Source organism: Columba livia, chromosome 10, assembly GCF_036013475.1.
Source record: "Columba livia isolate bColLiv1 breed racing homer chromosome 10, bColLiv1.pat.W.v2, whole genome shotgun sequence".
In the NCBI taxonomy this organism is placed as follows: Eukaryota; Metazoa; Chordata; class Aves; order Columbiformes; family Columbidae; genus Columba; species Columba livia.
In genome coordinates this window covers 4,225,461-4,241,785 of record NC_088611.1, presented here as the reverse complement: position 1 = coordinate 4,241,785, position 16,325 = coordinate 4,225,461, and the positions used below count along the sequence as shown (strand labels likewise).

Below are 16,325 nucleotides of genomic sequence, written 5' to 3'. Positions count from 1 at the left end.
ACAGAGAAAGTTCATTAAGTGGTGTTTCTCCAGTTTTTAAATCTTTTTTCTCCCTCCAAAAAAGCAACAATGCCAGATGAAATCAGAAATGCATTTAATATACTGCACAATACTGTAGAAATTGTTTTGTATGCACTTATGTTCTCCCACAAATTTTTGGCAAAATTTTTGGAAACTGAAGCCTTCAGAAATTATTCAAGAGCTGGAAGCATCACTAATAAATTTTGACAATATTTCCTAAACCTGTTTATACTATTTGTATGTGAATTTAACCCGAATCTGCATAAGCATTGTGAACCACTTGAGTCAAGCAATATAAAACATAAAACCAGACAGTCTGTGGCTTATTGTCATATAGAATATAAGAAAAAAAGCTGTTTCTTTTGCCAGTAACATGAACTCTTAAGTCATATTGAACCGGTGTTTCTATTAAGTTTTTTTAGTCCCCGCTGGCTCTTTTTCACTGTCTTATATGCGTTATATCTCCATACAGAAATATTTCAGATTACTTCCATTTGCAGTGCTCTTTCGTTGCTGTCACAGAACTCAATACTTAAGGGACAAGTGAGAAATAAAAAATAATACCAGAACAGTAATGAAGTCAGTATGTGTAGCGGAGGGGGGATAGAAATGTAGCAGCAGGAAAGCTGTCTCCTGGTTGAAAGGGCTGGTGAGGACAGATGTCCACTTGCAGATCTCGCTGTGCTAATTGCCGTTTCTCCATCTGCACTGCCTGTTGGTGCGCACGAGCTGGGAAGCAGCGTCCCGCAGATCCGCCCGTGCGGCAGAAAGCGCCGGTGACCTCTAATCCTCTTCAAACAACTAAGTTTGACTTACTCAAAACGTCTTCAGGACTATTTAAAATAAAATGTCTGAATAAAGCAGATTATTTGAAAAGGATAAGGAGTGTGCTCCCTTATACCTTCTGCTGGCAATGGTATAGAGAATTTATGGAAGCGCTTCAGCTTCTCTATATTATTATCCCTTTCTGACCTCATCTCTACAGTCGTGCTTAGGGCTCTTATGATGTGATTTCGTCAATTGGTCTGTAGGTTTCTTCATTCTCTCCTTTCCTTTCTCTGTCTCTCTAAATACAGGAGTGAGTTTCTGGCATGCACTGGGAGAAAATAAAATTGCTGAATGGGTTTTTTTGAGTGATGGCCAAATGTCAGGAGAAGGGAAGCCTTTTCATTCAAATTGAACTTGGCATTTCATTTTCCAGCATTTCTAAATGATTTACAAGAAAATACATTTAATAATTAAAGATGAATATGATCTTATTTTTTAGGTGAGATTGACTTAGTGAGTAAATTCACTTACAGAAATTAATAAAATCGCATAAATGATTTGCCCTGGTCTGTTTATGGGTCTTAAGGAAGATCGTGTTTATAACAAAAAATGTAAAAGTACAACTAAATAAAATTTCTGTCTAAATTCTATCGTAGGTTACTCAGACTGTAGTCTGGTAAGATAATGGTGACCATAGATGCTTTAAATTCAGTCTGGTCCTCAGCTGTGTGGTGTCTAAATTTCTATGGTGTCAGAATGAACAATTGTGTCTTAGAGAAAAAGCAGCTTTTTGAGTTTCAGTATCTCTCTTTGCTTTGGAGACTTCTCAGTATGTACGTGTGTTTATATGTGCATAATGATGAGTGACAAAGAACGTGTGTCCTTTCTATGGCCTCCTGACAGTAAAATATACAATCGATAATTTCAAAGTCACGAATTCAGCATGTCTAGGTAGATATAATTAATATTGTTGAAAAATCTGGAAGAATGTTGTAGCATGGAGGGTGTTGGTATCTTCTCCCAAGCAACAAGTTGCTCCAGGGGAGGTTTAGATTGGATATGAGGAAAAATGTCTTCCTGGAAAGGGCTGTGGAGCATTGGAACAGGCTGCCCAGGGCAGTGCTGGAGTCACCATCCCTGGAGGGGTTGGACAGATGCGGAGATGAGGTTCTTAGGGACATGGGGCAGTGCCAGGGTTTGGTTAATGGTTTGACTCGGGGATCACAGGATGGTTGGGGTTGGAAGGGGACCTCTGGTGATCATCCAGTCCAACCCACCTGCTAAAGCAGGATCACCCAGAGTAGATTGCACAGGAATGTGTCCAGGCGGGTTTGAATGTCTCCAGAGGAGACGACTCCACAACCTCCCTGGGCAGCCTGGGCCAGGCTCTGCCACCCTCAAAGTAAAGAAGTTTTTCTTCATATGCAGATGGAACCTCCTGTGCTTCAGTCTGTGCCCACTGCTTCTCATCCTGTCGTTGGGCACCACTGAAAAGAGTCTGGTCCATCCTCTGACACCCAGACTGGAGATATTAATAAATACTGATGAGATCCCCTTTCAGCTTCTCTTCTCCAGGCTGAACAGCCCCAGCTCTCTCAGTCTCTCCTCATAAGAAAGGTGCTCTATGCCCCTAATCATCTTTGTAAGCCACTGGTCTCTTGGGGGTCTCTTCCAACCAAAAGGATTCTGTGAAAACACCACAGCTCTTTCCTGTCCTGTGTTGGCAGTCCCTGCCATGCAGCTGGGTACCTGGTCACCCGCCTGCCCACTGGAGCTGCCCCCCCCGTGCACATGGGCTCTGGAGTGGAAAACAGGCGTCTTTCTCACAGCTCCTCCTTCTGCTTCCAATGTGCTTTGGACATTTTTTTCTCTTTGAGAGGTTTGTATTGCTGCTTGTAGATTTCTTATTTGAACATATCTGCCAGAAAACCTTTCTGTCCTGTCTGTGTGAAGTGGAGTAGGTTGTGTTTGGGGCCTGGTGCAGCCTGTGCCTGCTATTTAGTGAAAATCCTGCCTTGGGTGGAAGAGCTTCACGGGGCTCTGCAAGCCCATCACAGCGCCTTTGCGTCAGCTCCCTCAGCGGTGAGTGACCCCCTGATGGCTCACGTGTGTTGTCCTGACTTCTGGCATCTACACCGCTTCCCAAAAAGGCAGCTCTCCAAATGGTTACAGCCTGTGATGGATATTTCATAGGGGAAAACGTTTACCCCCTGTTGAAAGCTGACTGGGAGCTCATGGAGGAGCAGAGAGGTTTCACATGTTTTTTTTTAAGTCACGAAGAGTAATGCAGACACACTTCATAATAGCTGGCACCTGTCTGTTCCAGTGTCACTGAGCACTAGGTACTGAAAATTAAATGAAGTGAGGTAATCATAACTACAGCGTGCCTTTATCTGCGAGAGGGGGATAGCGTTTCTTAGAAGCTGAAGGTGAAATGAAAGTTTGATGAGCCAGAAGCTGCACAACAGCTGTAATTATATACCTGAAGTGAAAGGTGAATCACCATCTTTGCCTGTCCCATGGCAGGATTGATCCGTTCAGAAAAGCATCACGTTGTTCATGAGGAAATGGTTCTTGGGCCTGGTGCTTCCATCCAGGGGGTGATTTACGGGCATACGCTGCTGGGAACAGTTGTACCTGTCTGGAGCAAGCGGGACATAAGGCTGAGTGCCACCAGCATGTCAGGATCCTCATTTCTTTTGCTTGGCGTCATGAAGATGCTTTTAATAGGCATTTCTGTTCATGAAGTTCCCCGTGGGTGCCGGTGTGCTTTGGGGGGCAAAGACTTACCCTGAGCCGCCTGTTCTAGGAGAGGAGCCCTTGGAGCAGGGGGTCCTGTCCTCTCGCAGGTGCCTCTTTTGTCCACCGAGGCCAGCTCTCCATTTCGGTATTTTGGTTGTGTCATATCAGTGTGAAATAAGCATTAATATCTTTACCTTGCTGATCACGTTCAAAACCTACAGTTTTGTAAATGTTCCAACTGATGGCAAATATTATTTGACAGATATATGGAACTACTTATTTAATTGCAGTTCTTTATGCTGCTGGGAGCAGTGCACAGGCAGTTCTCTGCACCAACACTTGCAATTCAAGTCTTTTTTTTTTTCCTTTTTTGTGTGAAAAGGTGCTAGACGTGCATACATTAATATAATTAAAAAACAGGAAAAAAAGCACCTGTCATTGTTCAGCACAACCACACGTTCTTACACTCTATCCTTAAATTCAGATGTTCTTAAGTTGAAGTATCATGCAAAATAAATACATTTTATATTGATTTGAGGTACTATATTGTTTCCTTCTTACTTTCTTTGCATATATAACCTGTCAGTGTGTCTTTCTTCAGTTAACAGCGATTTGATGCAGTTCATTCCAGTGGCTGTGTGGGAGTACATAATATGCAGCAAGAGTGGATGCTTTGAAGTAGAATATGACATGTCTTATTTATTTATACTTTGCGGTCATCGACCTGAGGTCATAACGAAGACATGTGCTGCTTCTGCTGATAATACCAAAAGCTGCTAACAGCTATTCCAGCTTCATCCCAAATATAATTGATCTGTGCTTTATGATCTAATTTCTGAAGTCCTTGCTTATATGTGTGGATATATCTGTATACATAGGTCTTATTGAAGTAAACCTACTAGTTCAAAGACTTTTTTGTGATTAAAACTGGCAGGAATTAGTACTAAATAGAGTCCGTAATGAGTCTGATCAGAACAAAAGGACAAAACGTCTTGCAAAAGCAAAATTTAAGTGGAAAAATCTACCTATTTGTTCTTATGCCACAGGTGGTGCAACTTGTAGGTGTTCTTGGAGAAGTAATTTATTGAAATGTAGATGTAAGGAAGCATTTTCTCTTTCAGTGCAATTTTAATTCATTTTATTTTATTTTATTTACAGGATTAGCTGGGACTGCTGCAGACCTAGAAAAAAGAAAGCTTATTTTTGGAAAAAATTTTATACCTCCAAAGAAGCCAAAAACGTTCTTACAACTAGTCTGGGAGGCGTTGCAGGATGTGACTCTTATAATCTTGGAAATTGCAGCCATCATATCTTTGGGGCTTTCGTTTTATCAGCCACCTGGAGAAGGGAATGAAGGTAAAAACTTTTTAATAGAAGTCATATGTATAAGCTTAAGTAAAACCAGTCTTATATCTCAAATTGATTCTATCCCCACCCTCCAGAAGGTCACTAACAGGAAATTTCCTTGTGATTTGTTCCTCTCCCCACTACAGCTGGTACTGACATATTTTTGTATGCTTGACATTTCTTTATGCAAATAGCAGAACCTCGTGACATGTGCGAAACAAGTTAAAGAAAAATCACAGTACTCTTATAAAACTGGTGTTTATTCATCTTAGATGCTTGTTTACCACATTAGAGAGGAGAAATACATAATTGCTTATATAACTATATGTATCCTATATATGTGACCATGCACAGGTATTCAACTAGTTTATACCAGCTGACAACTTGCACTTAGTGAAATTCACTTATTTTGGTATTTTTAGTGATATAGCTAAGGCTCAAAAGGGAATATTAGAGGATAGGTCATGTTGCTTATAAATAATATACTGCAGAATCCTTCTGTAATATATGTAGAAATTTTTAACACCCTGCCCTTCCCCCCCACTCCCCTTTTGAAAGTACTCTTGAATTCACATGCTTAAAATATTCATTCTTCTACATAAATGCAAGATTTCCATTTCTGGCAACTGATGCAGATTTCCCTCTCCCTCCCCATGCTCTCACAGACTTACAAAGCTGGATAAAACATGCTGTGTGAAATGACGTGAATAGCTTGGCAAATGTCTGAAGAATGTCTTCCTCTAAATATAGCCTTGAAATGCATTTTACATTTGCTTCAGTTTCCTTTGGCCACTTCCCGTGAAGACCTGTCCTCCTTCCTTTTCCATTCACAAGCAGAATAAGCACGTAGCTATGCATAGCTCTTCAGTCACATTTATGATTCTTTAATCCTTTAGATATAATCAATAATCTTTTTTTGCTTTCTAACTGAACTTTGAATATGTGACTATTGATTCAGCAAGTGTCTGATTTAGACATGAAAAGAAAAAGGAGTCATTTGGTTTTTAACTGTAGAAAAAGTTATTTTATTTGCTCGTATAACTGGACATAGTAGTAGAATACCTTGGGGACATTGTAAACCATGAACAATGCTTTACAAAATTAAAATTTAATTCTGCAGACTTTTTTCTTAGGCATAAATGTGTAGGGTACCCTCTTATGTTTAATTTATTTGATGGGAAGGGAATTTTGAAAATAGGATTGTTACAGGTTTTAGGAAGAGGATAAATGTGTCATCAGCCGCTGTTTGGTTTGGTTTTTTGTTTGTTGGGGTTTTTTGGTGCGTGTGTGGTTTTGTTTGGTTTTTTTATTCTTATTTTGATACTGCATTTAAAATGTTTCTTTCCCATGGGAAGCTATGACACAGCTGAGATTCTGACAAAGTCTGAAGAGCTCAGCGATACAGCCTGGGAAAAAGTGTTTCTGTTTTCCCACAGCACAGGATTTTTTTCATTGGTCACTGTTTTCCCTTTGTTTTTAGAATTGTTTTCCTGGAAGGTTTTGCGGTGTTTTACATAGGGAGAATAAATCAAGTTGGTGAATTTTAAAACTGTTTTCTTTCAGCATTTTTGATTGACACAGTACTGCCTTGCAATATCTCATTCGCTTGTTGCTTAGGACTAACTTCAAAAGCTGTGACCATCTCTTAATTAAAATTACAGCCTTTCTTTGTAGGAATACGGGATAATAACACGACAATAAGACACGTTAAGACACAGTGCAATTAGCATTTAACTAGTTTCTGCAGTTTAAGTGTAAAATATTTTTCTCCTGAGGCGTTAGAAGGAGGAATGCATGATAAAGTCCACACATCCAAAAACTATTAGAGTGCATGACTTGCTTCAGGAACCTTGTCTACTGGTATAGTCTAATGTGTGTATGCTTGTGTGTTTTGCTGTATTAGGCAGTTATAAGCTCAAAAGTTGATTTTCTATGTGTATTTCTAGATTGACTATTATTTCCCATTTTAAGCTATGGATGTTGATGCATTGCCAAATTTCCGTCTTTTGTAGCATAATTGCATTTCCAAATATCTACAATTGAGCTTGGTATTATCTTGAGAAAAGTAAGCAGATTATTACCTACTGAGTTGTATTCATTTTGCACTATTGGAAAGAGTTGACATTTCTGTGGTTTTGAAGTATCAGCAGTGACATTTCTCAACCAATCTTAACTGCAAGAAGTAGTAATCTATTTCTGACAGTACATGAAGTTTTTGTTCTTCATTTAAGATATGGGTGAATCTCGAAAACATGATTTAATTTTGTGCTGCAATCCCAAAACCTAAGCTACAGGAATTACAGATAATAGGGTAGCTTTCTTTTATTGCTTCTTCCAGAAGCCGCTTCAGTTCCTGTATTTTCATATTTCTTAGCAAGAGTGAAAGTTTCAAGAATTTTGTTCTCAGAAGCTATGCTAGAGTTGTTTTTATGATCTGCTTTGCATTCCCTTTTACCATCTGACAGGCCATTAGGAACAATTGAGAACTTCTGCATAAATTATCGTCAGCCCTGTGGCAATTACTGCTCTCATTACTGATCCACACGGCATCATCTGCTCTTTCAAGAAAGTACAAAACTACTGCTGCATTTGAGCAAATGTATTTTGGGAGAAAGAGGATGTAATGAATATGTGGGATCCTGGCTTTGTTGTTGTTACATGGATTAATGTGGGGCTATATTTGAAATACTTGGTTTTGTATATCAGTGTACGGTGAAATCGTTTTTGTGTATGCAGTTTGTATAGTCTCAAGTGTCTGGGTTTTAAAGACAGTATAGGAATAGAAAAAGCTGCTTAATGAGATCAAATACGTGGACTGTGGTCTCAAACCATCACACTGCTTGTGGAAGTGAACCAACCTTTGGGAATGAGAGCTCAGACTCAATCAAAAACCAACCAAGGGACTGAGAAACGGCCATGCTGCTCAGTCACTCCTAGATCGCCACCTCATTTTGCTTGCAGATCTGCAGAAATCTCCCACCTGGTTTTTAGGTTTGTTTTCACAGAATCCCAGAATGTCAGGGGTTGAAGGGCCCTGGAAAGCTCATCCAGTGCAATCCCCCCATGGAGCAGGAACACCCAGATGAGGTTACACAGGAAGGTGTCCAGGCGGGTTGGAATGTCTGCAGAGAAGGAGACTCCACAACCTCCCTGGGCAGCCTGGGACAGTGTTCTGATACCCCCACTGAGAAGAAGTTTCTTCTCAGTTTTAAGTGGAACCTCTTGTGTTCCAGTATGGACCATTACCCCTTGTCCTACCGTTGGTTGTCACCAAGAAGCACCTGGCTCCGTCCTCCTGACACTCACCCTTTCTATATTTGTAAACATTAATAAGGTCACCCCTCAGTCTCATCTTGTCCATCTCCAGAGCCCCAGCTCCCTCAGCCTTTCCTCGTAAGGGAGATGCTCCACTCCTTTCAGCATCTTTGTTGCCCTTTTGTGTGGGGGCATGTTGTTGTTGTTTTGGTTTGGGGTTTTGGTTGGTTTTTTTTGTTGTTGTTGTTTGTTCTGTTTTGTGTGGGTTTTTTGTTTGTTTTCATGTGTGTGGTTTGTATGGGGCTTTCGTTGGTTGTTTTTTTTTTCCTACTCTTCCTCCTAGATCTCTGCTGAAACAGTCAGTTCTTCTTGCAGGAATGACATAATTGCAGTTTGTAATTCTCTGAGCCTTTTTGAAGCCGTCTTCCTACAGTGCACTGTGCACATCACAGCACATCAGCAGCATGGCCCAGGTTCGGTGCGTACCCCATCCGTACCCTTGTTGAACTGGTTACAATTTTTCAGAGTCTTCTGCCAACACCCTCACTAGCAATGCCTGGGCCTTCTTGAATCCTCTCTTTGTGACTGTCTTTTAAGCCTTATATCACATGTGGTTCTTACTGCCTGGTTGCAAAAAACACCTGATGATCATTTACTGTTTACATAAATGTAACAAACCTTATAACTTTTCTTCCCTGAATTCTATTTCCTTATGTGGATTGCAAACAGGGGAGAGAAGTAGCCTGAGGTAAGATGTTTTACTGTCCCAGTGTTGAAGGTGAAGCCGCAGGCACTGTGTCTTATTTTTCAGTGTGCAGTTCTTTACAGCCTGGAGGGAGACGTGAAAGGAAAAGCCTTTTTGGTTGAGGTAGCTCCTGTTAAAAATCCCAAGGCAAAACTCTGTATTGAAAACACGTGATCAGTTACGTTGCTTAATACTGCTCAGTGGAGGTTTGGCTGGGTTAGCCTTTCTCTTACTTATGCAACAAGTTAATGAACAGGAAAAAGTACAGAAACAGGGCACAGTCCCCTGGAATTTGGGCTTCCCATGCCACTTGCATGAAGCTGCTGGTGGTGTTGATGTGCTGGTGCTGGTCGGGGCTCTGGCTGCTGTGCCCACTGATCTCTCGTGCCTTAGTTTCCTTACAAGAGACTGTATTTCTTGGGCTTCACCACACAGTTGTTTCCCTTCCAGCTTTTAACCATTTTCATAAATTAGAATTGTTTTTTGGTTTGGGGGGATAGGGTGTTGTTTGTTTGTGGCTTTTTCTTTGGTGGTGGTTGTTGTTTTATTTTACCGAAGGGTAATTCCTACACCTTGTTGCCTGTATTTGCAAATCAGCCAAAATCCTGTACCTCCACATTCGTGTGCAAGGTTTGTCTTCTGCTCTTGCAGGCATTTCTCTGCATGTAGAGAAATTTTCCCTGCATTGGAGCATGCAACTCGGTATCTCAGCCTGTCGTGCTGCATCAGCAGGTACCAGTCACCATCACAGTCTTGCATTTTAAGAATAAGAGAAAATGGAGAAGGGGGAAGAAACCAACCGACCAAAACCCAAACTCAGCCTTGGCACCATCACAGGGAATATTGGCTCACAGCTGTAGCGCCCTGGGGACAACTCTGAGAGGTTAATCTGAATTTCTTGGTAGGGAGGAGATGGGCATTTCTGGCGTGTTTGGCAGGAGGCAGCGCATCGCTGCCCAGCCTCCCCACAAGGACCAACGCTGAGGCTTGTCAGGAGAGCTGGGCTGTCTCCGTAATTCAGGCAAGATGGGACAGGAAGGAAAAAGACCTTTTCTGTGTTGCCATGCATGATGGGACAGCTCAGCCGTAGATTTGATAAAATTCTTCTCTTTTTCAGTTTTTAATCCAGTATTTTCTTCCCTTCTGTTTCTTTACCAATAGCTGTAATACAACTATATTCCTTTTAGTATTTTCAGGTAGCTGATGTTTGGAGTCTCTTGATCCTTCAACATCCAGTTCTTAACAATTTTCTTCACACTATCAGAGAAACCTTTTTCTTTCTTAGAGTTATTGCCCAGATCATAAACTACTTATATTCTCTTTCCAAGAAGTGTAATGCCATAGTAGGTTGATCTTTTTTTTCTCTGGATAGTCTAGAAATGTTACATTCTTCTGATGAAATCAGCTTATTCTTAAGTTGTATAAATATTCAAAATGCCTACTGGGGAAATCTCAAAATAGAGTCTTGTGTATGCAAACACATATTGGCACAGGAGAAACACACAGGTGTCATTTGGGTAGGACACAAACGTTGGAGATGACACCAATAGCAGGACTAGCTCTGCGGGAGCACTACCAGCTCAGCTGGTCTTGGAAATGGTACTCAGTATTATTAAATTCTGCAGAAGAGTACAAGCAGTTCCTGCCAAACGTAAACATATTGTTTTTATCTTTATTAATATTGATCATTTGTAATATCTTAACACTGGAAGTGAGTGCTAGTAAATCTAGGTTTGGCTCAAGATTTCATTCAAGAAATACTTGTGCCCCCTTCACTTCAATGACGCTACAGGCTAAGCAGTTGTTTTAAAAAGTTAAAGCACTAATTATTGAGGAACTCTCATCAAATGTAATTCAAGTTAATTAAAAGTAGCCTCAGATAAATAACCACACAAAAATGTTGACCAATCCTCTGAGTAATTCAGCTCATTTGTTTCCCAGTGAGACACAGTGGGTATAATTGAATATAAAATAAATGTTTTAATGCGACATTTATCAATTTTTACCTTGTCGTTGCTCATACAGTCGCATCTGGGGTTTCATCACACATTTTCCGTAGCATTATAACTCAGTAGGGCTACTCACATGGTAACGAAGCACCTGAATTTTTTCATGTCCTTTGTCAGACTTTGACATTCTGAGAGTCCTGCAGGGTCCGTTCAAGATCCTGGGACACAAAGGTTTCCACAGGAAAGCATTGCTTATCTCTCCCTGGATTTGAAAAATATGCATTTATGTATTTGATTAATTAGTGAAAAAATCAGAAATGTCAGAAATGAGTCAGCTGAACAAAGTTAATTCTCTGTTCTTTTTGGCAGTTTTAGATCTTAATCTTTTTTTTTTCTTTAAGAAAAAGAATTTTACATGTGATAATGTAGATTGCATTAAAAGTACATTAATTTAGGCAGCATAAAAATCTACATCGTAAGGCAAACATTAATGTTATTTTATAAATTTCCTAAAGTCATAGCAGTACATAACAATAAAAACTATGTTTTGCCAACTCTCCTAGTTATGAAGCCAACATTAAGATGGAAAACTGATTCCATAACCTATGTCTGTGTACTTTATATTTAAAAAATATCATCCAGTAATGTTTTACTACATTGAAAATCCATTATCTCTTTGAAGTCCTTTCCATAATGCAAAATGTGTTGTAGAAAATGTGAAGCCTTTTTAAAAGAAAGAGATAAATTTCATTCATTTTAATACTTTGCAGTGGTTTTAGTCTTAAATTCCACCCTGCCTCATGACCTGTGTTAGTCAAAAGGCAAATCAGCCCAGCATCCCAGAACAATCACTTAAAATATTTTCAGAATTTTTTTGCAGATGCTGAAAATAACAATAATTAGTAAATATCTTCAAATCTGCTGTATATCTTAAAAGGTCAAGGGAACAGTTGAACTGTCATGCAATCCTCACTCTCAGTGTTAACTAATCGCCCACTGGCGTGGCAGGGCAATCTAGCTGCCGGTTCCCGGTTTTGTTATCTGTACTATTTGTAGTCCGTATGCACTAGTTTTAATTTTGCAGGACTGTCAACCATTTGTATAGTCCAACATAATCTTATACCAAACCAGGTACTTCTTCAGAGGGTTTTAGTTCTAACTTTATTTCATTTTAGCCCTTAATGAGAACAGGTTTGGAATTCCACACACATCACCGTTTGTTTCAGAGTGCTTTCAAATGACTTTGTTTTGACTATAAAAACCTAAAATGTGTATATTATTTTGTGAGTCTATATAGAGTCTGTTACATAACATTCTCCAAGCACTGAATAATACTAAATCAATGGAAAACAGGTCATATATGAGAGGGTATAAAGGCAGTGCAGCCTTAAAAGCTGATATCTCCTAATAAGAACCCTTTATCATCTTTGTTACTAAATAAATAACACTGATCCAGCTGTCACTGCACTAGAGGGTTTTTATTGTGCTGTCCAAGGAGGAAAATACACAGCAGAAGCTGAGACAATAGCAGTGCAGCTATGAGAAAATAGCATTTTAGATAAAATTGCTTAATTTCAAAGCACAGATTAATTTTGGAGTTATCAAAACACAACTTCTGGGGAGTGTTGTTGCAGACAGTGGAATACTTTGATGATCATTCTTCATCAAAATTAAACCACGAGATTCCTGAAGGATTTTTGAAACCAGTCTAAACCACGTGCCAGTACAAGGGATGACACAGTCGGCATTCTGGAGAACAGGAGAAACACAAGTAGTTGTCCTCTTATAAACAGCTTGGTCTGCCAGAACCCCCCCATTTAACCTCCTTCCTCCCAAAGCCAGGATGAGGTGAAGCAGCACATGGCTTCTAGGAATGTTAGCCCCATCTGTTTTATTAAATAAATGAGTTCCTTTAAGAATTTGCTTAAGAAAGTATGTTACATTTTAATTGCTGCCCTAAATCATACTTCAGTGCAAGGGCTAAATATCCAGGAGCAGAGAACAGAACAGGTTGGAGTGTGCAGCTATTACACATATCCGAACTCTCGTGCATGCAAATTATCTCACTCTCTTCCAGTACTTGCATAAGGCTTTTTTATCATGAGGAGAAAATTGTGTGTATTTGTGTTGTCATTACCTGGATGCACTATTTCATTTCTGAAAATGTTTGGTTTTATGTTGTTTTCTAGATTCAAAAATGGGACAAATTTAGGTTTAGGGGTCCAAACTAGATGAATTGGGAGAGTCCTGGGTGGGATGGGGTCATGGAGAGCATGATCCAAGGATGGTTTGGTGGCTTGTTGGTGAGCCTGAAAGAGCCCAGCTTTGGGAAAAGGAGCCTGGCTGGTGTTCAGCTGCAGGACTCGCCGAGGTGAGGGCTGGGTGTATAAATCAGAGAGCGACCAGTCGCTGTTCCTCCCGGGTCTGGTTAGTCCCAGCCTACTGACAATCCAAGGGCAACCAAGAGGCAGGATATGAAAAAACCTACTGGAGTGGATCTCAGAGGTCATTTAGTCTGTCCCCGGACTCAAAAGCACTATCAACAACACTTAAGCTGCTCTTGGCAGAAATTTCTCATACTTCTTTCTAAAAGATTCCAGTGATGGAAATTCTGTGTCTTTCCTAGATAATTTGTTGAAGTGTCCATGCAGTGGGACAGTCACTCCTGGTGTATAACCTCAATGTCTCTTGCAAGAATTTAAACACATCGCTGCCTTGTTATTATTTTTACATGGATGTGAAGACCAATTTGACATATTTCCAGCTATATTTTGTCTACTTAAAGACAACTTGATTATAAGTAGTAAATTATAGCTATTTATGGGAACTTAGCCAGCTTTTTCAACATGAATTTCAAGATTGAACAACACATCAATAATACAGAGGAATACAGTATTGCACTGAATTTGACAAAGGGAACAAAAATATTCTCTTGAAATTATTTACCCCGTATTTAAAAAAGAAATAAAAAAATCCCCCAAACCAGCGAAAACCCAAAAGCTCTGAAAAGATCTGTATTGTCAAATGTTAACATCAGTACCTTACAAAAGAAAACATTATGAAATACAGGAATACTGAGTGTTTTCTTACCCAATTGTGAATTAAAAGATCGGTTCTAATTTAGCAGCTCTAAAATCTCAAATATTTTTCAGATTTGCAAAATTTGTTTATTATGTGGCTTTTTAAAATTCAAAATATTTTTGGGTCAGGTTATAGGCTTGTTCTACAGTTTCAAAGGAAGGCGCCGTTGCGCTGTTGGCCAGCTAGTCTGCATGAGTTCAAACAAATTATGTCAAAGCCCAAAGTCTGCATGTGCCTGTGGTTCACGTCTGTTGGTGGGTTTGAATTAGAATGGAAAATTATTATCGGGAAGAAGTACTAAGCTCAGATGGATGAAACAAAGCAGATATACCTTTTTGAACACCAAGACTGATGATAAGGCAGTTGTATAGCACTTTGCTGCGCTTTTTTTTTCCTGTAGAAATTAGGAATGTAGTAACAATAAAACAGGTCTCTGAGACAAAATATCTAAAGCACAGAATGAAGTTATATGCACACACATGTGTAATCGGGTATTGAATTGGGACCTGAGGAAAAGAATCTTAAAATTGTTCAACTTCAAATCTTCATCACTGCACTCTAGGGGTTTTTAAAGTTTAATCAGACAGAGAATAGGACAAGCCCCCACCCTGCTGAACTCCAGTGTCAGGACTAAAACACAGTGAGTGTTTGGTATCACAGTCCACATCCAAGGCAGTGGAGTTAATACCAGGTGTAACTGCACTGAATTATACTGCTTTTTAAGTATGCATGTCTGTGTGTCCATATACATATGTGAGTTACATGAAAATATGTATATATTTATACATAATGTATATGTACATATGTCTCCTATCAGAAAAGTAATAATTTAAACAAATTATTCCAATTTATTCTGTTATTGTGTGAGGAGTTCTGCCGTTTCTCTCTAGGATATGCCGCTCATCTTCAGTGTGCGTGAACTTTTGAAATCTGAAAAAACTGGATGAGTCAAAACCAAAATGAATATGCAGAATATAAGGACAGTGTGTTCTAAATGGAGGGTATCCTATTTACATGCAGCTTTGGATGTATCTACATTAACATTTTAGTTTGGATCCAGAGAATACTTCAGAAACTGCGTCTCCTGTTTGTCCCCCGTTCAGGTGCTTTTGGGGAGTGCACAAACTGGATGTGCATTCAGATCCATTTCATCCCATCCTTTGGGATGAAACTGAGCTGCAAAATATGGCCCAGAAACAATGTGTCCCTAACACATAAATTTGCACTGTAAAACTACTTTTATAGGGCTACACTATTTGCTAGCATTGGTAGGACTTTTTAATGCCTTCTGGTGCAAGACATGATGATATAATGGTTAATCTTTTACTGACATGATTTTTTACTTCTTAAAGCTTTATAGCACAAAGTAACGAAGATGAGAAATCTAATGAAAGTAGTAAACACTGCGGTTTATGAGCTGGTTTTGTGACTGAGGTCTGTAAATCTTCCGTATCTTTTTCAGCTTGGTTTTCTTGTTCTCATGAATACAACTGATGAGTGAGGGAGTAGCAGCATCACAGGAGGCTGACGTGTTTCCAGACCTGCCTCAGGAGCACATCACCACAGCCTAAGCTCCGAAGAGCACTGGTTTAATTTTCTGGTTTTGTGGTATCCTAGCTGTGTTAGGGTGCTTAAGCTACTCAGTTGCAAATTTTGTTAATCAGTGGCTTTCAAGCTGTGTTCTGTGGACCTCTGAGAATCCATGAATTACTTTGAAAGGGGCCTATTAAAATCAGTAACCTATTCTTAGTAGCCTCTCTCTGCAGGGCTTGTAGGCTGGAAGAGGTTTACAATTACTCTTTAAAAGGACTAGATGTATGACGTGTGTCAGTCAGCAATCATCCAACGGGAGTAGAGCATGAAGTTATTTTTTAGAAGCTCTCATGAAATGCCTGTCAAGATTTTCAGGCAAAGTCAACTTTTTTCAATATTGTCTTCCAAATTTTTGGTAGCATTTCTGTTAAATAATCTTTCTGTAAAATCATCTTGGTTAGAACATCCTGTTTTGAAGCACAAAAAAAAAAAAAGATGGGGGAATATTTTTGGACACAAGTACATTTTGTTTATTTTAGAATACAAGCAAAGAGCGATGGCACAGTACAAGCATCCATTAGTCAGGCAGATGCCTTCCTAAAAACCTTCAATGATGTGCTCTTCTGATCATTCTGCTTCAGGCAGAAAGAGAATGGGCTTTGTTCATAAGGGTTTAGCAGATGAAGCACAAGCAAGAAAGACAGCTCTCAATCTGATTATGTATTTATGAAATGTTTGTTGCTCTGTACCATATTTTCTTGAGATTATATATTTTAGTTCTTCAGCTGTGTGTTCAGGACCTAAATGGGCCATTCATGTTTAACAAGGCTCTCCTAAGACAACCTTACCCCAGTAGTTGCAGCCTTCCCTGCGGAGGTTTTTTT

The 16,325-nt window shown here is 39.6% G+C and overlaps 1 protein-coding gene across 27 annotated transcripts in view; it reads left to right on the top strand.

Moving 5' to 3' along the window:
• Nucleotides 1-16,325, top strand: part of ATP2B2 (ATPase plasma membrane Ca2+ transporting 2) — a 388,530-nt gene that overhangs the window by 266,793 nt on the left and 105,412 nt on the right. For all 27 annotated transcript variants that reach the window (XM_065074475.1, XM_065074474.1, XM_065074486.1 and 24 more), the window contains one exon: nt 4,690-4,887. In XM_065074475.1, coding sequence (XP_064930547.1) covers nt 4,690-4,887 — 198 coding nt within the window. The remainder of the gene's footprint in view (nt 1-4,689; nt 4,888-16,325) is intronic.